Source organism: Drosophila innubila (assembly GCF_004354385.1).
Source record: "Drosophila innubila isolate TH190305 chromosome 3L unlocalized genomic scaffold, UK_Dinn_1.0 0_D_3L, whole genome shotgun sequence".
NCBI classification, from domain to species: Eukaryota; Metazoa; Arthropoda; class Insecta; order Diptera; family Drosophilidae; genus Drosophila; species Drosophila innubila.
The window spans coordinates 27,681,123-27,707,067 of NW_022995376.1; the positions used below are offsets into that span (position 1 = coordinate 27,681,123).

The following is a 25,945-nucleotide window of genomic DNA, read 5'->3' on the forward strand; positions in this document are numbered from 1 at the left end:
TAGAGACCAAATAATGATCAAGACGATATTCCGCATGAAAATCGGTCAAGTTTTGGCAAAGTTATACATGTTTATGTGTTTGGGCATGTCTAAGCCTATACCTGACGTATAGCTATACGTTGCTTATGAGGTTAACAAAATTTTTTTTGTTGTTAACTATTTTGTATACCGAATTAATTTAGAGACCAAATAATGATCAAGACGATATTCCGCATGAAAATCGGTCAAGTTTTGGCAAAGTTATACATGTTTATGTGTTGGGCATGTCTAAGCCTATACCTGACGTATAGCTATACGTTGCTTATGAGGTTAACAAAATTTTTTTGTTGTTAACTATTTTGTATACCGAATTAATTTAGAGACCAAATAATGATCAAGACGATATTCCGCATGAAAATCGGTCAAGTTTTGGCAAAGTTATACATGTTTATGTGTTGGGCATGTCTAAGCCTATACCTGACGTATAGCTATACGTTGCTTATGAGGTTAACAAAATTTTTTTTGTTGTTAACTATTTTGTATACCGAATTAATTTAGAGACCAAATAATGATCAAGACGATATTCCGCATGAAAATCGGTCAAGTTTTGGCAAAGTTATACATGTTTATGTGTATGGGCATGTCTAAGCCTATACCTGACGTATAGCTATACGTTGCTTATGAGGTTAACAAAATTTTTTTTTGTTAACTATTTTGTATGCCGAATTAATTTAGAGACCAAATAATGATCAAGACGATATTCCGCATAAAAATCGGTCAAGTTTTGGCAAAGTTATACATGTTTATGTGTTTGGGCATGTCTAAGCATATACCTGACGTATAGCTATACGTTGCTTATGAGGTTAACAAAATTTTTTTTGTTGTTAACTATTTTGTATACCGAATTAATTTAGAGACCAAATAATGATCAAGACGATATTCCGCATGAAAATCGGTCAAGTTTTGGCAAAGTTATACATGTTTATGTGTATGGGCATGTCTAAGCATACCTGACGTATAGCTATACGTTGCTTATGAGGTTAACAAAATTTTTTTGTTGTTAACTATTTTGTATACCGAATTAATTTAGAGACCAAATAATGATCAAGACGATATTCCGCATGAAAATCGGTCAAGTTTTGGCAAAGTTATACATGTTTATGTGTTGGGCATGTCTAAGCCTATACCTGACGTATAGCTATACGTTGCTTATGAGGTTAACAAAAATTTTTTTTGTTGTTAACTATTTTGTATACCGAATTAATTTAGAGACCAAATAATGATCAAGACGATATTCCGCATGAAAATCGGTCAAGTTTTGGCAAAGTTATACATGTTTATGTGTTTGGGCATGTCTAAGCTATACCTGACGTATAGCTATACGTTGCTTATGAGGTTAACAAAATTTTTTTGTTGTTAACTATTTTGTAAACCGAATTAATTTAGAGACCAAATAATGATCAAGACGATATTCCGCATGAAAATCGGTCAAGTTTTGGCAAAGTTATACATGTTTATGTGTTTGGGCATGTCTAAGCCTATACCTGACGTATAGCTATACGTTACTTATGAGGTTAACAAAATTTTTTTGTTGTTAACTATTATGTATACCGAATTAATTTAGAGACCAAATAATGATCAAGACGATATTCCGCATGAAAATCGGTCAAGTTTTGGCAAAGTTATACATGTTTATGTGTTTGGGTATGTCTAGCTATACGTTGCTTATGAGGTTAACAAAATTTTTTTTGTTGTTAGCTATTTTGTATACCGAATTAATTTAGAGACCAAATAATGATCAAGACGATATTCCGCATGAAAATCGGTCAAGTTTTGGCAAAGTTATACATGTTTATGTGTTTGGGCATGTCTAAGCCTATACCTGACGTATAGCTATACGTTGCTTATGAGGTTAACAAAATTTTTTTGTTGTTAACTATTTTGTATACCGAATTAATTTAGAGACCAAATAATGATCAAGACGATATTCCGCATGAAAATCGGTCAAGTTTTGGCAAAGTTATACATGTTTATGTGTGGGCATGTCTAAGCCTATACCTGACGTATAGCTATACGTTGCTTATGAGGTTAACAAAATTTTTTTTGTTGTTAACTATTTTGTATACCGAATTAATTTAGAGACCAAATAATGATCAAGACGATATTCCGCATGAAAATCGGTCAAGTTTTGGCAAAGTTATACATGTTTATGTGTATGGGCATGTCTAAGCCTATACCTGACGTATAGCTATACGTTGCTTATGAGGTTAACAAAAATTTTTTTGTTGTTAACTATTTTGTATACCGAATTAATTTAGAGACCAAATAATGATCAAGACGATATTCCGCATGAAAATCGGTCAAGTTTTGGCAAAGTTATACATGTTTATGTGTTTGGGCATGTCTAAGCCTATACCTGACGTATAGCTATACGTTGCTTATGAGGTTAACAAAATTTTTTTTGTTGTTAACTATTTTGTATACCGAATTAATTTAGAGACCAAATAATGATCAAGACGATATTCCGCATGAAAATCGGTCAAGTTTTGGCAAAGTTATACATGTTTATGTGTTTGGGCATGTCTAAGCCTATACCTGACGTATAGCTATACGTTGCTTATGAGGTTAACAAAATTTTTTTGTTGTTAACTATTTTGTATACCGAATTAATTTAGAGACCAAATAATGATCAAGACGATATTCCGCATGAAAATCGGTCAAGTTTTGGCAAAGTTATACATGTTTATGTGTTTGGGCATGTCTAAGCCTATACCTGACGTATAGCTATACGTTGCTTATGAGGTTAACAAAATTTTTTTTTGTTAACTATTTTGTATACCGAATTAATTTAGAGACCAAATAATGATCAAGACGATATTCCGCATGAAAATCGGTCAAGTTTTGGCAAAGTTATACATGTTTATGTGTTTGGGCATGTCTAAGCCTATACCTGACGTATAGCTATACGTTGCTTATGAGGTTAACAAAAATTTTTTTTGTTGTTAACTATTTTGTATACCGAATTAATTTAGAGACCAAATAATGATCAAGACGATATTCCGCATGAAAATCGGTCAAGTTTTGGCAAAGTTATACATGTTTATGTGTATGTATATTCCGCATGAAAATCGGTCAAGTTTTGGCAAAGTTATACATGTTTATGTGTATGGGCATGTCTAAGCCTATACCTGACGTATAGCTATACGTTGCTTATGAGGTTAACAAAAATTTTTTTTGTTGTTAACTATTTTGTATACCGAATTAATTTAGAGACCAAATAATGATCAAGACGATATTCCGCATGAAAATCGGTCAAGTTTTGGCAAAGTTATACATGTTTATGTGTTTGGGCATGTCTAAGCCTATACTGGACGTATAGCTATACGTTGCTTATGAGGTTAACAAACATTTTTTTTTTGTTAACTATTTTGTATACCGAATTAATTTAGAGACCAAATAATGATCAAGACGATATTCCGCATGAAAATCGGTCAAGTTTTGGCAAAGTTATACATGTTTATGTGTATGGGCATGTCTAAGCCTATACCTGACGTATAGCTATACGTTGCTTATGAGGTTAACAAACTATTTTGTATACCGAATTAATTTAGAGACCAAATAATGATCAAGACGATATTCCGCATGAAAATCGGTCAAGTTTTGGCAAAGTTATACATGTTTATGTGTTTGGGCATGTCTAAGTATACCTGACGTATAGCTATACGTTGCTTATGAGGTTAACAAAAATTTTTTTTTGTTAACTATTTTGTATACCGAATTAATTTAGAGACCAAATAATGATCAAGACGATATTCCGCATGAAAATCGGTCAAGTTTTGGCAAAGTTATACATGTTTATGTGTTTGGGCATGTCTAAGCCTATACCTGACGTATAGCTATACGTTGCTTATGAGGTTAACAAACATTTTTTTTGTTGTTAACTATTTTGTATACCGAATTAATTTAGAGACCAAATAATGATCAAGACGATATTCCGCATGAAAATCGGTCAAGTTTTGGCAAAGTTATACATGTTTATGTGTTTGGGCATGTCTAAGCCTATACCTGACGTATAGCTATACGTTGCTTATGAGGTTAACAAAAATTTTTTTGTTGTTAACTATTTTGTATACCGAATTAATTTAGAGACCAAATAATGATCAAGACGATATTCCGCATGAAAATCGGTCAAGTTTTGGCAAAGTTATACATGTTTATGTGTTTGGGCATGTCTAAGCCTATACCTGACGTATAGCTATACGTTGCTTATGAGGTTAACAAAATTTTTTTTGTTGTTAACTATTTTGTATACCGAATTAATTTAGAGACCAAATAATGATCAAGACGATATTCCGCATGAAAATCGGTCAAGTTTTGGCAAAGTTATACATGTTTATGTGTATGGGCATGTCTAAGCCTATACCTGACGTATAGCTATACGTTGCTTATGAGGTTAACAAAAATTTTTTTTGTTGTTAACTATTTTGTATACCGAATTAATTTAGAGACCAAATAATGATCAAGACGATATTCCGCATGAAAATCGGTCAAGTTTTGGCAAAGTTATACATGTTTATGTGTATGGGCATGGCGTATAGCTATACGTTGCTTATGAGGTTAACAAAAATTTTTTTGTTGTTAACTATTTTGTATACCGAATTAATTTAGAGACCAAATAATGATCAAGACGATATTCCGCATGAAAATCGGTCAAGTTTTGGCAAAGTTATACATGTTTATGTGTTGGGTATGTCTAAGCCTATACTGGACGTATAGCTATACGTTGCTTATGAGGTTAACAAACATTTTTTTGTTGTTAACTATTTTGTATACCGAATTAATTTAGAGACCAAATAATGATCAAGACGATATTCCGCATGAAAATCGGTCAAGTTTTGGCAAAGTTATACATGTTTATGTGTTTGGGCATGTCTAAGCCTATACCTGACGTATAGCTATACGTTGCTTATGAGGTTAACAAAAATTTTTTTTGTTGTTAACTATTTTGTATACCGAATTAATTTAGAGACCAAATAATGATCAAGACGATATTCCGCATGAAAATCGGTCAAGTTTTGGCAAAGTTATACATGTTTATGTGTTTGGGCATGTCTAAGCCTATACCTGACGTATAGCTATACGTTGCTTATGAGGTTAACAAAATTTTTTTGTTGTTAACTATTTTGTATACCGAATTAATTTAGAGACCAAATAATGATCAAGACGATATTCCGCATGAAAATCGGTCAAGTTTTGGCAAAGTTATACATGTTTATGTGTATGGGCATGTATACCTAGAAGTATAGCTATACGTTGCTTATGAGGTTAACAAAAATTTTTTTTGTTGTTAACTATTTTGTATACCGAATTAATTTAGAGACCAAATAATGATCAAGACGATATTCCGCATGAAAATCGGTCAAGTTTTGGCAAAGTTATACATGTTTATGTGTTTGGGCATGTCTAAGCCTATACCTGACGTATAGCTATACGTTGCTTATGAGGTTAACAAAAATTTTTTTTGTTGTTAACTATTTTGTATACCGAATTAATTTAGAGACCAAATAATGATCAAGACGATATTCCGCATGAAAATCGGTCAAGTTTTGGCAAAGTTATACATGTTTATGTGTTTGGGCATGTCTAAGCCTATACTGACGTATAGCTATACGTTGCTTATGAGGTTAACAAAATTTTTTTTGTTGTTAACTATTTTGTATACCGAATTAATTTAGAGACCAAATAATGATCAAGACGATATTCCGCATGAAAATCGGTCAAGTTTTGGCAAAGTTATACATGTTTATGTGTATGGGCATGTCTAAGCCTATACCTGACGTATAGCTATACGTTGCTTATGAGGTTAACAAATATTTTTTTTGTTGTTAACTATTTTGTATACCGAATTAATTTAGAGACCAAATAATGATCAAGACGATATTCCGCATGAAAATCGGTCAAGTTTTGGCAAAGTTATACATGTTTATGTGTATGGGCATGTCTAAGCCTATACCTGACGTATAGCTATACGTTGCTTATGAGGTTAACAAAAATTTTTTTGTTGTTAACTATTTTGTATACCGAATTAATTTAGAGACCAAATAATGATCAAGACGATATTCCGCATGAAAATCGGTCAAGTTTTGGCAAAGTTATACATGTTTATGTGTATGGGCATGTCTAAGCCTATACCTGACGTATAGCTATACGTTGCTTATGAGGTTAACAAAATTTTTTTTGTTGTTAACTATTTTGTATACCGAATTAATTTAGAGACCAAATAATGATCAAGACGATATTCCGCATGAAAATCGGTCAAGTTTTGGCAAAGTTATACATGTTTATGTGTATGGGCATGTCTAAGCCTATACCTGACGTATAGCTATACGTTGCTTATGAGGTTAACAAAAATTTTTTTGTTGTTAACTATTTTGTATACCGAATTAATTTAGAGACCAAATAATGATCAAGACGATATTCCGCATGAAAATCGGTCAAGTTTTGGCAAAGTTATACATGTTTATGAGGTTAACAAAAATTTTTTTTGTTGTTAACTATTTTGTATACCGAATTAATTTAGAGACCAAATAATGATCAAGACGATATTCCGCATGAAAATCGGTCAAGTTTTGGCACGCTACGATTACATTGAGTACGATGATGGTCGTGTGCTCGGCATGGATTTCGGTAACCAGGATAAGAACTGTGCAACAGGTAGGCTTCTCAATCAAATATTTTCATTAAAATACAGATACTTTTTGCCTTATATATATTTTTAGTGATATTTATTCTGACGTTAATATCTTAACATATTTTATAGTACGATATGTTTATTTAGATTTTTAAATATATTTTAATTCATGTTTTGGTTGCATTTAAGCTGCGAATCCTTTTTGTTTTTTTACCTCTCAATCTTTTTTCATTGTATTAAATTGTATTTATTTCTTTCAAATATGTTCTGTTTTTAATTTTCAAAGTCAAACACTAAAATGGAAAAAACCGCGACTTGTTAATACAATTCATTTCATCATACATTATTATCTATTTACAATATAATCGGGGGTGCCACAGACATCCCATCCAAGTTTTCAGTTTCAAAAATACAGATTGTCATTTTAGTCAAAAAATGTTTTGTTTAGTTAACTTTTTCCGAGTTTTTACTATTAAGCTATTATAAACTAATTTTTAATTATACATATTTTAATTATATGGTCACGTTGGATCTTCTGGCGTTGCAACTACTGCTTCTGTCTCTGCGATGAGGAGGGTCCGCATTCTGATCGCTTCTTCAATTTGCGCGACACAATCTCGAACTATAATAATAACATGATCGTCACTGGAGCATATTTCGTCAAATATCAACGTGTCTTTCATCTGCAGTTGCAGCAGGGCGAACTGTTGCCAAATGGTTTGATCAACCAATCATCTCTGGCATGGATACCATTGGAATCGTATGATGTCACCCACGTGAACATACGCAATGGATTGGGCTATCATAAGCTCACCTATGATAGTCGCTCACTGGATCTGGACGAGATTTCTGTTGAAAATGATACCCTTGTGGTTACTGGCGCACGTTTTCGCGTCGTGGACAAACATCTCAATTTGGAGGTGCGATTTAGCACATTTAACTTTACCACAGGTCGCATACTTCATCCGGAAGTCAATAGTTTTTGGCTTGGCAATGATAAGCCTGGCCAGAAACTAATGCTATTCGATCCTCAAGTGTCAACGAAATCGCCGCTTAGTTCTCTGCCCTTGTCAAAGGATAACCAATTTATGGAATTTGTTAGCTCCAGTGTGGACAAAGACGGTGCACAGAGCACTGTGCCTTTTATCGATATTCAGGACGTTGTACCCAATCCCGCAGTTCCACTCTCCGGTCTGGGCATCTATCACAAATGACGTAAAGGTTTTGGTGGCTTCTTTGCTCCGAAGATCGTAACATACTACAATTTTTGGAAGAAGCTATTAAATCCACAAGGCTAAGTCTCATACTATTTGCCATAATTACATTTATTATCACATTTATAATAAATAATGTAAACGATATTTTAAGATTTTCTGACTCAATTAAATAAAGCTCAATCGTTATATAAAATATGTGGTTCTGCAAAACTTTGAAATTCACCTTAAAATTTTTAAAAAGTTCCAACTTTTTAAGGGTTAATGAATTGTTAAGGTCTAATGTGCTTAAGCTCATTTTCATTGATCTTTAAGATGGTTCCGTCAATATTTGTTTATCAAGCTTTAAAAATCAACTCCCAGGGCTGAAAACTAAAATTCAAACTAGTTTAGAGAGTAAACAGGGTGACACGTTAATAAACAAAACATTATAAAACTGTCAGCCAGAATTTCGACATGAAAAATAATCATCATTTTGATTGTATTTGTTTAAAAGTTCTGGTTTTATTTGCTTATTATATCGTTTAAAAGAAAGAGAAGTAAACAAGGAATTTCTGGAAGATAAGACAGCTGTGTGTACGTAGTTACTTTAAAGTAAGAAATTCGTAAAGGTGTTAATGGTCTTCAACCCAACTTTAGTTCTAATTCGAATTCAAATGTTCCCTCCACTATCTGGATTTTAGTTTATAACAGTTGGCAACGCGGATTTCATTCGATATTCTGGGCTGTAGCTATCGATAGAAAGTATCGCTTAATGGCTCTGTTGCTGAGTCTCTGCATATCGAATTTAATAAACTAATTGCACGAGCTGAAATAAAGATTGTTAAATTTTAGAATCAATATAACCAATAGATTAGCAAATGTTACATGATTTAAATACATAACTTTTAATCCTTTTTCATTGTATAGTATGTAAGTACACTGCTCAACTATAAAATCAAGCATTCAAGAATTCATTTGCAACTCGTGTCATTAGTGCTTAATTTTCAAGCTGGTTGCCGGGTGACATTGAAGTTGAACAGAAAGAAGCACATGTTAAAGCCGTTGTTACAGTACCGAGGTTGCCTTACACCGCACTTACCACATTTAATCCCAATTGGAATTAAATCCGCCATCAACTCACAATCATCATCGACATTTCGACATCGCACATTCTGCAAAATGGATGATAAAATTGCACTCGACAAAGCTAAAAATCTGGCCGCTCAAGCGGCTGTCGATCAATGGGTGACCGAGGAGACGAAGGTGGTGGGCATTGGCAGCGGATCCACCATTGTGTTTGCCGTGGAGCGTCTCGCGGAGCGTGTGTGGAAGGAGGGAGCTCTGGCGGACATGATTTGTGTGCCATCGTCGTATCAAGCACGTAAACTTATTCTCGATCATAATCTGACGTTGGGTGACTTGGATCGCAATCCCAAAATTGATGTGTACATTGATGGAGCCGACGAGGTGGACAGCCACATGGTGCTCATTAAAGGCGGCGGCGGTTGTCTAATGCAGGAGAAGATTGTCGCCTCATGTGCCAAGAAGATCATCATTATTGCCGACTATACGAAGAAGTCACTGCGTCTGGGAGAGCAATGGTGCAACGGCATTCCCATTGAGGTGGCGCCCATGGCCCATGTGCCGGTCAAGCTGAAGATTGAGGAGCTCTTTGGAGGTCAGGCTATGCTGCGCATTGCCCTCAAGAAGGCTGGACCAATTGTCACCGACAATGGCAACTTTTTGCTGGACTGGAAGTTCTTGGCCAAGCGGGAATACAACTGGGATGAGGTGAACCGAGCCATCAGTATGATACCGGGTGTCTTGGAGACGGGATTGTTTGTGGACATGGCATCGAAATGTTACTTTGGCATGGCCGATGGAACTGTCAAGGCGCAGAACAAATAAGTTTCCATTTACGAGCGTAATTTCAAAATGTTCTTATTAAAAAATAAATAACTATACGATCGTTGTCCTTTTAAAAGTAACAGTTCCAAATGATAAATGATTGCTTATAACGTTTGGCGTCTAAAACGATTTCTTGCTACGTCCTGGCAGCAATGTCTCCTTAATGTAGTTGAACAGCGATAAGAGTCCCATTTTCTTGTTGCGCGAAAAATAATTGCTGACCACATCCGGATTATTGATGCCCAGTCGTCGCTCATTGCTGCTCACTGTGGTGGGCAGCACATTGTCATTGGCGTTGACCGAAACGAACAGTGCAAAGGGAACCATCCACATGCAGATTGTGAAGTAAGCGAGCACCTGCAAATTAAATATTATAGTCTATTATTTACAATAGTGTATTCTTGTTTGTTTACCTGTGTAAAGGGCACATAGACACTAGTGAAATACTGGAAGGCCAGCAGATGATTAACTACCAGCATGACCAGGGAACCAATAAATGGCACAGACAACAATCGTATGAATGGAAAATTCGTCATTATGCTGAAATGAAATCCCTGTGCTGTTAAGCCGCATAGCACAATAGTCCATGAGAAGTCCTCGAAGAATATTAACAATATATACACGAAGATCGTGAAGCTTATCATAAATAATATAAATCGACGTGTCGACGTTGTATATTCCTCTGCTAATTCAGCCAAATAGTAAAGTCCGGCCACTGAAAAATATGATAACGTCGATTTGTAGTCAAGTCTGCGTAATTAATTCAAGCTGGTTACTTACCTATAGACAGCGTTATGAAAATAATCTGTATGGCTAGTGAGATCCAACTGAGTATGAGAAGGAAACCCATAATTTATTTCTAAATATTAATACAGTGGGTTTAATTGATGAGGTGCCAAAACAAAACAATGACGCGACGCATCGAAAACGTTATCGATTAGCGGCTTTTTCGAGAGCGTTGCAGCACAACAAAATTTATCGGCATCAGATATGTCGTTAATAAATCGGCGCACTTTTTAAATTTAAGCAACAAACAATTGTTTAATAAAACAATGGGATCAAATATGACAAAACCATGTAAATTCGAAATTAGTTAAAAAGGTTATCATATCTATTAAAGTTGGGAGTTCGTCAACCCTTGCAGGCAGTTGTTGTAAATTTAATTTTAAATAAAATAAAAAACAGTTCTATCAAAATACTGCAAAAATTAACTAAATTATAGCTTTTAAATTTTAAAAATGACTACAGTTTGTTTTGAAAAAATATGCTAAGATGAAAAATTAATTTTCAAGGTTGCCAGACGTTTTATTCTGACTTTTTTATTCTGCAGGTGGCAGCGCTATCGATATTAGCGATATTTAAGACTTGTACTATCGACAATATCAATAATTTCGTCGTTTTTGAACCTTCTAAAATTAAAAACGAAATTTTTTCAAGATTTAAGCTTTAAATTCCCGAAATACTATAACAAACTTAAGTAAATTCAAGTTTTATCATATAATGGCTTTTAAGCGCAAATAAAAAGAAATTTTACTCACATTAAGAACACGCGCCAAAACTTGCAGAGCTTGAGTGACGGTCGCCAAAAATATCGATAAGCTCAGTATCTTATCGACATTCCCCATTCCTACAGCCTTGTCGATAGTATCGATATTTCCTCGATATAATCCCAACACTAATTTCGTTTGCCAAAAAAAGAGAAGCGCGTGGTTGGTTTATTTTAGCGGCACGGAATTTACCATAATAGTAAGCAATTTATCAAAAATTGTGTTTATACATTTAAGCAAAGTTACAGAGTGTGTGTTTAAACGAAATCGAGAAATTGGCGCGCTCCGCATCGAGCTAGTGTAGAAACGCTTGCCTCGTGGGCCGCTCTCTGAGTATGTCGAATCCGAACGACAATGAAAATGCTGCGGCGCGGGAAGAGGATGATGTTGAGTTGCCGAACCTAAATGATACAGAATTGGACAATGCTGTGTTTGCTGCTGCCTACCAGAGTGACGACAGTATCGCGGATGCATTGGACAACGCAGGCGATGCCGAACAGGAAGCAGATGCCGATGCACAAAGCGAAGACAATGATGAAGATGCAGATGCTGAGGCTGAAGGTGACGGCGAAGGTGACGGCGAAGGTGAAGGCGAAGGTGAGGGTGATGGAAACGCTGATGGCGATGCCGATGGTGATGGCGAGGCTGCCGCAGAGGATGAAGATGATGACAATGCTGATGACGCGGGCGACGCTGATAATGCCAATGCTGAAGATGATCCGGCTGCTGATAGGCGTTCGGCCACCAAAAAGGAGCTCACCCAAATCATAGATAAATGGGAGCAGGAGCAAACCCAGAGTGGCTATGATCCAGTGCCCACGCTAAGAAGGTAAGCTGCACACAAATCAGAGAAAGCGAGAAAAAAAGATATACAGTGGCTCAAAGAATTGTGATGACAAAATATAAAAAAAATGTATTAATATAATATAATAATAAATATTATTATACGAGTATTATTTTTTGTCATAACAATTACATTACTAACTGTACATATCTCTAAGCTTTGATCATCAGCATTTATTACATATATTATATTATTAATTGAGTGACTTTCTTGCAGTCTGGCTGAGATATTTGAACGAGAAAAGGATGCATATATGCGCAAGGATCCCGATCCGCTGGACTTAAGGCATCCCTATAGAACCGATCCCAGCTGCCAGTATGGACTATTGCTCAAGCTGCTGTTTCGCAAGGATCAGTTCATGGGCAAGGTAAACTTGTACTCATTTTTATATATTTAATGATATACATATAATTAAATTTGTATTTCTAGTTGCTCAATGAATATCTGCGGGAGAACTACTTTAGTCGGCAGAGTGTAAGTCGCAGCTCACTGGAGCTGAACATCATTGCCTGTCGATTGATACTCGTGGTAATGCCGGGCCTGGAGACAACGGCGGTATTTCAGACCGCTGAGGAAGACGGCATCATCAATCGACTCTACAACTGGGCAGAGGATAGCATTGAACCGTTGCAGAGCTATGCAACAGGTCTCTTAGCTGCTGCGATGGAGGTTAGCGATATTGCCATCAGTTGTCGGGATCAAAATCTGCGTCTGGTGCCCAAGATGATCAATCGCTTACACTTGTTACTCGCCTGCAGTTGTATGAGCAAAAACTCGACAACTGAAGCGACTACCTCACACAATAACTCCGCGGACAGCACATTTTCCCAGGGAATGCTCAGCTGGATGGCTTGTGGCGCTGCCTCCGCCCCACAATCCCCGCAGCATAATGGCGCCAGCGGCAGTGCGTCCAACATGTCCATTCTGTTTGAGAACAGCCGAGATGCGTTTCCCGTGTCGCGGTATTACAAGCGCATGTATATACCACTGCATCCGCCCACAGCGGACACCAGCCAGATGCTCATCATGCGCTTCCTGACCAGCCTGGGCGAGTACCAGGAATTCCTTGGCATGGCCTTTGCCAACAATGTAATGATGCTTATCTTTGGTCATCTGGAGGAGCTCGACAGACGAGACACATGCCTGGCCTACGAAGTGCTCAAGTATCTGGCATCCTTGCTCTGTCACAAGAAGTTTGCATTGGAATTCATTTCAACTGGAGGACTGGAGGTGAGTTGCAGTGTAATTATATAATTACATATTTATATTCATACTTGTTAATTTCTACAGCTCTTGTTGAACGTTCCACGGCCAAGTCTGGCTACGACAGGAGTATCAATTGCCATTTACTATTTGGCCTACTGTGAGGATGCCATGGAGCGCATTTGCAGCATGCCGCGTCCGTTGATTTCAAATCTGGTTCGCTATGCGCTATGGATACTAGGACGATGTCATGACTCTTCCAAATGCCATGCCACCATGTTCTTCAGCTTGAGCTTTCAGTTTAAGGTCATACTAGATGAGTTTGATGCTCAGGATGGTCTGCGAAAGCTCTACAATGTTGTAAGTAGAAATTATCGAGGCAATGGAACAATCTTAAGTTCTTGTAATTTACATTTGTTAATTTTCTCTATTAACTGACAGATTTCGGTGCTAAAAATACTGGATCCCAGTCATAATGACAGCGACAACGCATCAGATATTAACGAGGATGTGGAGTGCGCCTCCCGCCAAATGGTTCGCCATGTGTGCGTTGCTCTCAAGCGTTATATGGAGGCACATTTCTTCTACAAGTACAACAACTTTTTATGCCAACACTACGCTACCTCCTCCTCCTCATCGCACTACTTCAGCCAGCATCCGACGGTGGCAGCCAAGCTCACCTTTGATCAGTTGCATGAACAGATTCGTACGCTCCAAGAGCATACGTCAGTGCGTGCACACTGGGAACCCGTGGATCAGCTGCTGAAACTGGGTGGCATTACGATGTTGTTGCGTATCATTGCCTTCAGCTATGAGTGGGTGAATAGTGGACGCTCGGAGACAGTGCGATCAGCTCTGGATGTGCTCAGCGTATGCTGTGTAATACCACGTGTTTATCTGGTGCTCTGCGAGCGTCTGCAGATGCTGGACAAAACGACAACATCGGGCATCTGTTCGGTACTCGGAGCTGCTGCCGGTGAGATCACAGCCGATGCGGAGGTGTTGAAATCCGCACTGGCCGTGCTCTGTCATTGTGTCTGCTCGCCCATTATACGCAAGGACAGCGGCACCAGCCTCATGAAGTTCACCAACTCCTCGAGGAAGAACAAAGCGAATCAGAAATATGCTGAGGAACTTATCGAGAAGGTGTGGGAATCCGTGTGCTCCAACAATGGCATTGTGGTGCTGCTGTCACTGATGCAAACCAAGGGACCCATCACGGATGCCGACTGCATCCGAGGCATGGCCTGTCGGGCCTTAGCCGGCTTGTCTCGATCTGATCGTGTGCGTCAAATTGTTGGCAAGCTGCCCTTGTTTGCCAGCGGACAGCTGCAGGCACTCATGCGGGATCCCATATTGCAGGAGAAGCGTGCCGAGCATGTCATCTTCCAGAAGTATGCCCTGGAGCTGCTCGAGCGCATTTCGGGCAAGACGAATCCCCTCAACAATCCGCTGGATCCCTCGTTGACCAACATGCACAAGGCGAATGTCATTGCCCAGACGCGCATTCAATACAACGAACAGCAATTGTATCAGCTCATCTTTGAGCATCTGGAGAGCAAGGGTCTGGGACAAACCGCCCAGATGCTGCAACGTGAGGTGGGATTACCCTTGCAGACGACGACGATCCGCAACTTTCATCAGTCACCCTTTGACTATAAGGGCTTCTCCGGCGTCAGCTCAATAACACGCAGTCGTCTGCGAAGTCGAATGCAGGACGTCAATGCAGCCATCATGTCTAGCGGAGATCAAGGCCGCAGTCAGGCAGATGATTCATCGCCACACTGCAGCACCAGCGGAAGTGCCTTCAGTTCATCCATGAGCGCAACTTCAAGTGCTCCAGGTGTGCCCAATTTTAGCCACATCAGCGCACAGACACCCATTAAATTGCGCAAGACAGAACGTGCCACATCCTCGCTCAATCGTTCGCTGCAGAAGCAAATCAGTTTGGGCACCGCAGAGTCTAGTGCAGTGGGATTACCTGACGAGTTGGCCAACTCGCCACCATTGTATCCCAAGCGTGTCACACTCAACAGCATTGTGACGGAGTATCTGACGAATCAGCATTCGTTGTGCAACAATCCGGTGACGACATGTCCACAGTTCGATCTTTATGAGCCGCACAAATGTCCAGATCCACGTCCAAGCCGTCTGCTCAGCTCCAACTACAATCTGACCTCCAGACACTTTCGCACCCAAGCAGGATTCAATACCGCCCACTTTGATCGCCGTCATGTGCACACACACTTTGCACCCTGGCGAACAATACGTTCCGCGGACTACGATGAACTGGAGTTCACATGCTGTGACGTTGTGGGCAACTACCTGATCGTTGGCACCCACCAGGGCGAGAGCAAGGTGTTCAACATGAACGATGGCGTCGAACAATGCGCCTCCATATGCCACACATACGGCGTGGATGCGATTCAGGCGAATCGTGCCGGAGATCTGGTGCTGACCACGAGTCTATGGCGCTTGCAGACCACAATTCTCTGGTCCATCACCGACAATGAGTTCCGCTCCAAGTTGCGTCTGCCCGAGGTTGGTTACTGCGAGTTCAGCCAGACGACGCAGGATCGATTGCTTGGCACACACAGCGATGTAAGTTGAATACAATTGCTTTAAATGCTTTACTCACAATCTTACCTTTCCACAGAGTGCGGTTCTGTATGACATCAATACGGGTTCCAAGATCTCCACCTTTACCCCCACCATACCCAATCAGTACACCAAGAACCGTGCCACACTCTGTCGCACAGACGAACTGCTCTTGTCAGGTGAGTCAACAATTAACCCGATTGTTACTTATTTAACTTTAATTGATATTCTTCAATTCTGTTTGATTAGATGGCGTGCTTTGGGATGTGCGATCTGGCAAAGAGATTCACAAGTTTGACAAGTTCAATCAGTGCATATCGGGTGTGTTTCATCCCAACTGTCTAGAGGTGAGCACATCTAAATTCCCAATATAATTTGTTAATTTCTGCCTGAGTATATTAATTCAAAAAAAACCACAAACTTTGGCTTTTTAAGTGGATCAAGTTTAAACTTTCATAACTCTGACTAAACTTATCCAATATTCACGTGGAATTTCATTTTGATCCTGGTTTGGCCTCTTATTTCATTCTGCATTAAAGTTTATTTAAAAAAATACTTTCAATCTAGTTCTAGGTTTCGATTTTAATGTAGTCTCCGTTTCTTATGTTTTCAACAAACACTTAATCCATTCGATATTTATTTTAATTTCCTATCAACTGTGGGGATAAAATTAACTATTGAAAATATAGTAATGGGAAAATTCAAAATTTCATCATATAAACTTACTTGTTGAAACATTAAATCAACAATATCAAATAATTGTTAATTGCTGAAGTAAATAAGAAGTTAACTGTAGGTCGTGATTAAAAATATATTCAATTTTAATAATCAATTCCGTTGGATTGCCTTACAGATCATAGCCAACACGGAAGTATGGGATTTACGCACGTTTCATCTGTTGCAAACTGTGCCGGTCTTGGATCAGAGGAACTGCACCTTCTCGCCCATGCATGTGATATATGGCGCCAGTTTGGGGGCCGATAGGGACCACGATGTGGAGACGACTACCTACGATACCAGCTTTAATGTATTGGATGCATACGATTACTCGAGCATTGCCACAATTGATGTGAAGCGGAACATCAACGATCTGAGTGTCAGTGCCAATGGCAGCCTGATTGCCGTTGTGGAGGATCATAGCGGCTACGATTCGAAGCAGGAGACTTGTGTGAAGATTTACGCCGTTGGTGTCAAAAAGAGCGAGCGCTCGGAAGAGGTGCGTGCGGTTAAGGACTTGGCCGTCGATGAGGGCGCCGTTAGAAACGGCGCGTCCGAGGAACCGCCACCGCCCGTCAATGCACCAAGCGGTGATTCTGCGCTAATTCGCATCGTCGAAGAGGCGGCTCGCCCCCATACGCCAGCGCCAAACTTTGCTTTGATCAATGCCGATGCCGATGCTGATGCTAATGCAGATGGCATTGGTGTTGGTATCGGTGTAGGTGTAGGTGTAGTTGGTGGTGCTGGCGACGGCAACGAGGCACGCCCCCGTCGTCCGAGCCGGCTAAGGCCATCGTTATATGCCAATTCAAATCTGGCTCGCCAGCATGCTCCCAACAGCTCAATTGTTGGTGTGCGACGGCGAGCACGTACACTGGGCGGTGCCGGTGCGCCCATCGATCTCAGAACGCTCATGCGGCAGATGGATGATATTGAATTTAATATTATGTCTATGCTTGCAGGAAGATGATGAGGAGGTGCCCGAATCAATGAGGAGGGCTCCGATACGGGATCGGATACGGGCTCCGAAAATGGTAACTATTTTGTTGTTATAGTCGGTAACATTTTGAAAATCTATAATAATCCCATGCATTTCAACTCTCACAGCATTTTCAATTGGTCCGAATTTCATGGGATTCCCGTTACGCAGCCACCGCAATCACAATTTTATTGATATTGAGTCCTCCAGCGATGACGATAACGATAGCGACTTGGATGATGGTGATGATGATGACGATGACGACATTGAAATCATTTCTGATGTCGACAATTTCGACTTTGAAGGCGATGGCAGCAGTGATGGTAATAGGAATGCAAATTCTTAAGCTTCCGTATGCATTTGACTTGACTTTTCTTCGACCCCAGATTAAAACTCCAGTTCAGACCAGTCCTGCCAACTGTCCTACCTTATCCTCTGCTGCATTGGTTAATGAGCTCGAGGACTTATGTGTGCCAGTCCATCTAATCCTTATTTTTCAGCACGTCGCAGATTGGAACTCAGCTCTTCTCTCTACCCAGCAATAGCTCTAATTTCAATTAGTTTTTGTAAGCTGTTATCTAAAGTTATATTTTATGTTGAAAAAGTTTGTACAAAAAAAAACACAAAACTAAAATGTAAAAAAACATAAACACACGAAAAAAAATGAGCTGTTAAAAGCAATTTATACAAAAGATAAAAAAAAGTTGTTGAACAATTTAAAAATGTACAAAGTGGATTAAATTTATATATAGTATATTAATACAAAATGCAGTAAGTGTCGACACTTTTTTTTAAGCATATTACACAATTCATTTATTTTAGAGTACAGAATTATGATGATCGATCACACTGGATCAGTATACATATATCTCTTTATATGCACAATATCTTGGCCAGAGGCAGTAACGATTATGGTTATTGAAATATCAAATTCTTATTTGACTTTTATCAAAAAATATCCTATTTTTTTTTATCTGACTGTTTCAAAATCATAGAAATGATTATATTTTCAATCTTTATTTTAAATATATGAAAGTAGATGGATTTTTATCAATACATAATAAATTATGGTAGTTATTTTTCAAAAACTACCACATATACCAAAAAAAATTAATTTTTTATTTTCTGAACATTTTTTTACTATAAAAATTAAGGGATTGATTAAAAACAAGAGTTATTCTATGATATTTTTTTTTTAAATCAGATTTAATAAAATAAGACTACAAATATAATTTTGGATGCTCCCCTTGATTTTTTTTAAACTTGGCTCTTATTTGCTATACCTGATGTCATTAATCTGTTCAAACAGTTTGGTGGGATTCTGATACTGATATTAGTAGCAAACGCCAAGGTGTTTGCGCAGTTTTGTGTTTAGTTTTATCTTATCTCGAAATATGGGTTGCTATGAATTAGGAAATGACGAGCAGGTATGTCCGTAGTGTTAATATTAATCAGTTCAGTTGAGTTGTTTGGCTATTTGCATTGGTCGCGTTCACCTTAGGCCCGTGTTTCTTCAATCAAATCTCTCAAGTTTATCCTTCAGAGATAGATAAATATGGTTATATGGCTTGGTTCGCCGTTTATCGACTATTTTGCGGTCAAGTTGAATGTGTTTGATTGAGCGACGGACGAGTACCAAAATAGCTGTCTATTTAGAATTGCGAATTTCAGTTACGATTTGTCATCGACAGTGCGCGTATCGGCGACGGATAACTTCACTTGGAATAACAACAAAATGTATATTTCCACGTTCTCGACACTTGTGGTATTGGGAGTGCTTCTTCCCATATGCTGCTGCCAGGCATTTGTGGAGCGTTCCGATTTCTGCATAGAAACGGATCCAACACTACTCATCGATATGGATCGCCATGTGGTTTATCCCAGTGAGAAGCAGAAAAAGTGCCTCATCACAGCCACAACACTGACGAAGAAGGAGAAGGTTGGTCAATCCGAGAAAATCTTTTAGCAATGTAATACCAGCTTAGCACATTTATGTAAATAATGTCTTGATAGATAGAAGATTTGTCGAGTAATTTGCTGCCAGCAATAGAGTTGAGATTTGTGCGGATTTCAAGTGCGCTTAATCAAAGTTCAGGCTTTGGATAATTAAAAGTAAATCATTACAAACTGACAAGCGATATTCTGCAAATGATGCATTTCATTAAATTGAAAACCTTTTCGAACTTTGCTTATCTAATTAAGTTATATATATGAAACGTTTTCAAGTCATTTTCAATATTTTTCACCTTATATGGTGCTTGATCAATCAGTTTCTAGTTGAGTTTGAGGTGATGTCAAGGGAAACGGGTTGCTTGCCACGAAATCCTTAAACGACAAGACCAAGGCACTTGAAATATAGCCACATATGGGAACAGATAATAGTCTGTAAATCACACAGAATGTTGAGAATGTTGAACTCAAGTGGATCGCACGCCATATAATCAATTGAATTAGGCTGAGATAAAGAAAGCTTGGAAACCTGGATAGTGTCTTTAGTTATAGATAGATAATGTAGAGCAGCCAGATAAGGAAATTATTTACGCGACTGCCAAATCAAATCAAGTATTTTCCGCTGATTAATTTACTTGACTAATTCCAGGATAGCTTTATTGATACTATGTGCACGGATCACGGTTCCACGACTATGAAGAAGAGCATTCATCATTTCTTTAAGCTGCACAATGGAGAGCTGAGTGGACGAGGTGTGCATCAGGAAATTTGCAGTGGAAATGCCCGCTCTATGCTCGCCTGGGTGCCATATAACATTATGATCCAGAACTACGCAGCCGAATTGAATCCTAAAGAGCGTCTTAGCTATATTGCCAAGGCAACCAACTTGGAGCGTGAAAAGACCGAGCTGTGCCATTTTAGACACACGGATCTGGTCAATGGCGTCTTGGACAATCTCTTCACATGTGTGGTCATGATCTTTGAGGATAACTTTGTAAGTGAATGCAGTTGCAGTCACAGTAATCCATATAATCCATAAATAATTTTCTAGTACGGCGTGGAGGATAACATCAATGTGCTCGTGGAGCTGCAACCATTGATGTATCAGCTGCGCAATGTCACCTACTTGCCCTGGCGTAATGTGACCAATAGCTACAAGATGCACTTGGGCAACGGAATGCTCAAGAATCCAAGTGGACAACGCAAGCCCATCTACGGTAGCATTAACTATGCGTACGTGGAGAAGATTCGTCTTAACACGAGCAGCATTTACAAACAGGAGCATCAGCTGGAGAAGCTGCCGCTCCTCCTTGAACATCGTGGCTCTGTGCTGGAGTTGGATGAGGCGGGCGAGGGTGGACTCGATGTGCACGAGCAGGCGTACTTCGGACGCACAATGGATGCCAAAAGCGATGTGAAAGTCCAGATCACTGGACAGTGGGTGGATCAGCATCGTGAGTTCAGTGCCGACATCTATGAGTATTATGGCCATGGACTTATACGATTCAAGCTGCCAATAACTGGAGCGAGACTCACATTTGTGCGCATCGACGGCACTGAGCCCGTGTTTGAGGCTCCCGAGTCGAGTAATCTGGCCAAGGCTTCTTTGTTCCGGGACATGGACGCAGCACCTGCCAAACTGACTGTGAATGGCACAACGCAGTTCAACGAATGGGAGGAAGAGCAGGATCCTCCTTTTATCCCTGGTTTGTCATTAGTTGTTTGCTAATTGGCATTGTATTGGTAATTGTTATCTACGGCATTGTTCGCGTTTACAACAAGAAGAACAAGCAAAAACAAAAGTATGAATTGGCCAATACAAATAATCAACAACCATGCGCCTAAAAATTAAGCAGATACAAATAATATTGTTGTTGAACTTTTGAATTTCGATTTATTCAATATGATAAATCAATATATCGATAAGCGATGTTTTACAAGCGGTCTGATTACAAGTTATATCGAGTTGAAATAAATACATCAAAAGTTGTCATTTTGTGTCTGTTCTCTATTGCTTTCTTTCCTGCTGAATAACAAAACATATATAAAATAAAAAATGCGCAAATTTTACTGTTTTACCGATATACCACTCGGATATTAAATTCAATTAACACGAAGTCGTATCACACTTTTGTAGCACCTTATAAATTTATTAACCATGGCATGACAGTCCTTAAGTTTCCCCACCGGAGCAGCTGTTATGTGAGCGTAAGAGGATGCGAGTCGCTGCTTGGACTGTTAATTATTAGCAAATATTTAAATGTGCCAACCAAATTTAATTAACTAAGTCGAACGACGTAAAGTCGCAAAAAATTGTAAGGCACAGTGAAATTTGTTATAGTGTGTGTGTTGTGCTTTTAAATATCCAACGGCGCGGTGCTGAACATATCCAATTAGGTAAGAATCTACACTTTACAAAATAAAACACTAAATAGCTGGCTATTTTACATTGATTTGCATTAAATTGTCATGCACAAATTGTAAAAAAAAGCTATAGTGTTATCGACAGGCGATATATTATATATATATCCCATCCATCAAAATATCCCATCCCTATCACAAAAAGGACGATAGTCATTTTTATGTCATACCTATTATTAAAACCAGACCATAGGTGGCGTATTTATGCTTCGCAGACAGACAAAAGATGGCGCATTTTATGATGTAGCTCGAATAAAATATCTATTTTTTTGTAAATTTAAAGCTTGACATATTTTAAGAAGCAAGTAGAGTTTTAAATATTTTTTAAATTAAAATGACATGCTTAAAATGTTAATTAAAATTGCGCGCCCTAAGAATATAGCGCGTGTGCTGCCAGACTGGTTAAAAAGTGTCTACTTTATATGAGTGAGTTGGCAGCACTGCTTCCACGGTCACGCCACATACGCATATCTCACTCACACAAACAGAAGACGGGGCGAAACAAAAAAAGAGAGCTATATATGTGTGACGCGCTTGTGTGGGTAATCGTCGTTTCAGCTGCCTCGCGCATTCTGCAGTCGACAGAAGAAGACAAAAGCAGAAACAGCACCATTGCGGTTGCAAAGAAATTTCATTCATCGAATTTTTATTAATTTGGCACTGGTCGAAGTCTAGTTATTTCATTTACTTGCCAGAATAACCAACTGGTGCCCCGTTTGTTTTGTTTCGCATCGTTTCAAAACAAACTCGCGGACGGTGCTTAAAATGTGAAATTTTGCGTTTTCGTTTGGAAATTGTGTGACGCGGCCATATTTAAAAAGAATTTAATGTCAAATATCGTGCAAAGACGAAGGAGCCCACTCAAATTATATAAATAGTGTTTGGGTAAGTAAAAAAGTGAAGTGTATTATTGAACACCTTGGATCAAAGTGCAACAAGTATGAGAAAATAGTTGCTAGAGTTGATTTAAATCCATAAATACGAATCAAAATAAATTTGTTTCGTTTACTGCGAAAGTAGTTAAAATATGATTTTTCGCTCGCACCAATACAAAGATGCTAAATTGTGTATACTAGTTGTCGTCGTTGTCGTATCGTGTTGACAGTATATTCATCTCGCTTGCTCCGACAGCGGCGAGTTGCCAGAGAGTTGGACGACTGATAGTGCTGCCAGAATAATTGACGCGCCAATTTCAAATTCGCTCTTATCAGCAAATTCTCATACTTTGTGCATTTTACAAGGCATAGTAGAAAATGACAGCAACAAGTGTTATTTATATCAATGCTTAGAAGAAAGCTGCAATTAAAATACACCGTGAAGCTCTAGTTATGATGGACCGCAAGAAGGTGCTGGAATTGGACAAAATCTGTCGTGTATGCATTTCGGAACGCAAGGAAATGCGTCCTCTATTTAGCGAGAAGGTGCCAGAAATGCTGATGGATTGCACCAGCGTGCGTGTAGAGGCCGTCGAGGGTTGGCCCGACAAAATCTGCGTGCAGTGCGTCCATGCGGTCAGTCGGAATCATGCATTCAAGACCCTCGTCGAGCGCAGTGACAAAGAATTGCGGGAATATATCAAAACTCTGACGGTGCGTCTCGTCCAGGATGAGTCGCTGACACCGCAGGAGCGCAAGCAACAAAACTGTTGCAGAAGCAGCAAGCAACAACAGCAACTCGAGGCAGCAACAAAAGCTGGAGCAGAGATTCTCCAGCAACAGCAGCAGTTACAACAACAACAACAGCAGCAACAACAACAACAGCAACAACAACAGCAGCAGCAACAGCCTATTTTCCTGTTACAACAGCCTCAACAACATCAACAACAAAAGGTAAATAATTTTGATAAGAAATCTACTGAGATCAAGTCTAATTGTAAATGTCTTTTGCAGTCGAGGACCAAATTGAAGCCACTCTTGCGCAAAGGATCCTCACGACAGTCTAAGAAGCATTTGGAGGCGGCGCAATTGATGCAAGAGCCAGCACCTCCGCCGCCGCCTCCACCGCTGGTTACACATCAGCATCAGCAACAACAACAGCAGCAGATACAACAAATCCAGCTGCCTACACTGCAACCGGCGCCCACACAACTGCTGCCCACGACAACAGCACAGCAAATCCTTTTGCCCAATGGCCAGTTTATAACGACGCAGATTGTGACGCCGCAGCTGGCACAAATCATAAGCACAGGCCCGCAAACGACGACGGCGACGACGCCACAACAGGGACAATTTCTGCCGCAACTGCTGCAGGCCCCAAATGGCCAAACATTGCAGATTGTGCAGCAACCAAATGGCACACAGACGCTACAACTGGTCCAGCTGGTTCCACAGCGCAGCATGGCGCCGGTAACAACAACAGATGTACGACAGATATGTGTACGACGACGAGCAGCGGGGCGTCATTGGCGGATGCGGATGTGCAGCTGCTGGAGGATGGCGAAATGGATGATGAGGAGCTGGATGAAGTGTATGAGCAGCTGGACGGCAAGGGTCATACATTTGAGACGATTGCTGGATGATGAGCAACAGCAGGATTTTCTCAAAGAACATCAGCAGCATCATCATCAGGTGTTAATTGATGAGGATCTCACGCAGAGCGAAACCCAGGAGCACGAACAGGAGCTGGAGCAGGAGCATGAGCATGAGCATGATGAGTATTTTGACGAGCAGCTGCTGCAGCATGAGGATGGCGTAAAGCACGAGGATGAGGACGATGATAACTTCATTATTGAAGAGATACAGCTGGATGAGGATGATATGCTCGACGATGGCGATGCTGAAGTCGATGGGGATGATATGACACCTGTGGATGATTGTGAGTACATAACTGATGAACAGGATCACGGCGTCCTTGGTGGCGATGTGGATGAAACTACACTATGCCATTATGGAGCCGCACGATGGCGATGTCAGCGCCAGTGACATTGAGCAGGCCTTCATCGATGTCGATGCGCAACAGCAACAAATGCAGAACAACAGCAGCAGCAACAACAACAATCCGTTGAGCTGCATAGCATCTCGCTAGAGAATGCCGTCGTCGAGTTCAGCCAGGACACATTGGTGGCGCCACCCACAATAAGCAGCAAACTGGCAGCGGCCAATTCCCGACAACTAGTACAAACCGCCTCAGTGATTGCGGCAGCTGGAGCTGATGATAATTACGAGATTGATGCCAATCTGGTAACGGAATTCATGGCGGCAACACATCCGCTGGGCTCTGGACGCTACATCTGTCATCTGTGCAGCACCGAGTTTCGCCAGTTCAAGGGATTGCAGAATCACATGCATTCGCACACCAACTGGATACGGGCCAATTGCAAGAAGCAACCGCAGTGCGAGATCTGCCTGAAGAGCTTCATAACTGCTGCGCATGCACATGAAGACGCACGACGCCGAAACGAGTACGCCCCTGTGCAATATATGCAATCGCACCTTCAAATCCAAAGCGATCCTCTACAGGCATCGTCAGACGCATCAGCAACGTGCCTATTGCTGTGGTGTCGCCAATTGCCGTAAGAATTCTCGAATGCGGCCAATCTGCGCTGGCACGTGGAGCGCAAGCATCCGGAATGCGTTGAACCGTTCTACAAATGCGGAGAATGCTCTACACTGTACGACAATATTGACAGCCTGCAGCACCATGTTGAGAATACGGATCATGGCAATAGCGGGGATCAACTGATCGCGACGAGTACCAGTGCTGCTTTTAGCGGAGCCGTCAGCATTGTCAGCAATGGAACGGATATCCAACATGATTGCCGCTGCACCGAATGCTCTCGGCGGCCCTGGTGCTCCTGTTGATACCCATGCCGTTGTCGTTGGCTCATCCGGGGAAATGTATTTTGTGACGCAGGCGTAGCCAACACAGTTTGCCGCTATCGGCAATTCCGAGTGCCTGCTCGGCATGTAGATC

General features: G+C 39.9%; 5 protein-coding genes and 1 pseudogene across 5 annotated transcripts; 5 read left to right on the plus strand and 1 right to left on the minus strand.

Moving 5' to 3' along the window:
* Window positions 1-6,613: 6,613 nt before the first annotated feature.
* Window positions 6,614-8,016, plus strand: LOC117787867. The gene is made up of 2 exons (XM_034626488.1): window positions 6,614-6,702; window positions 7,189-8,016. The coding sequence occupies exons 1-2, from the start codon at window positions 6,637-6,639 to the stop codon at window positions 7,882-7,884; spliced, it is 762 nt and encodes a 253-aa protein (XP_034482379.1). The 5' UTR covers window positions 6,614-6,636; the 3' UTR covers window positions 7,885-8,016.
* An 856-nt stretch (window positions 8,017-8,872) lies between these two features.
* On the plus strand, window positions 8,873-9,850 carry LOC117787994 (ribose-5-phosphate isomerase-like). Its single transcript, XM_034626646.1, has one exon. It carries the CDS (start codon window positions 8,917-8,919, stop codon window positions 9,772-9,774), a length of 858 nt encoding a protein of 285 aa, XP_034482537.1. The 5' UTR covers window positions 8,873-8,916; the 3' UTR covers window positions 9,775-9,850.
* On the minus strand, window positions 9,792-10,711 carry LOC117787995 (protein TEX261-like). The gene is made up of 3 exons (XM_034626647.1): window positions 10,555-10,711; window positions 10,188-10,489; window positions 9,792-10,131 (listed from the first exon to the last, which is right to left on the minus strand). Exons 1-3 carry the CDS (start codon window positions 10,622-10,624, stop codon window positions 9,895-9,897), a joined length of 609 nt encoding a protein of 202 aa, XP_034482538.1. The 5' UTR covers window positions 10,625-10,711; the 3' UTR covers window positions 9,792-9,894.
* Window positions 10,712-11,476: 765 nt separating this feature from the next.
* Window positions 11,477-18,191, plus strand: LOC117787616 (protein mahjong-like). The gene is given in 12 exon segments (XM_034626186.1): window positions 11,477-12,150; window positions 12,382-12,532; window positions 12,595-13,395; window positions 13,456-13,728; window positions 13,810-15,969; window positions 16,025-16,145; window positions 16,216-16,313; window positions 16,820-17,182; window positions 17,646-17,672; window positions 17,675-17,717; window positions 17,791-17,985; window positions 18,049-18,191. Coding segments are annotated over 12 exon segments (4,731 nt in total). The 5' UTR covers window positions 11,477-11,656; the 3' UTR covers window positions 18,054-18,191.
* Window positions 18,192-19,262: 1,071 nt separating this feature from the next.
* Window positions 19,263-21,496, plus strand: LOC117788701. Its single transcript, XM_034627540.1, is given in 4 exon segments — window positions 19,263-19,601; window positions 20,262-20,606; window positions 20,664-21,249; window positions 21,252-21,496. Coding segments are annotated over 4 exon segments (1,341 nt in total). The 5' UTR covers window positions 19,263-19,397; the 3' UTR covers window positions 21,458-21,496.
* Window positions 21,497-22,814: 1,318 nt separating this feature from the next.
* LOC117787369 lies at window positions 22,815-25,942 on the plus strand (annotated as a pseudogene).
* The last annotated feature ends 3 nt before the right edge of the window (window positions 25,943-25,945 follow it).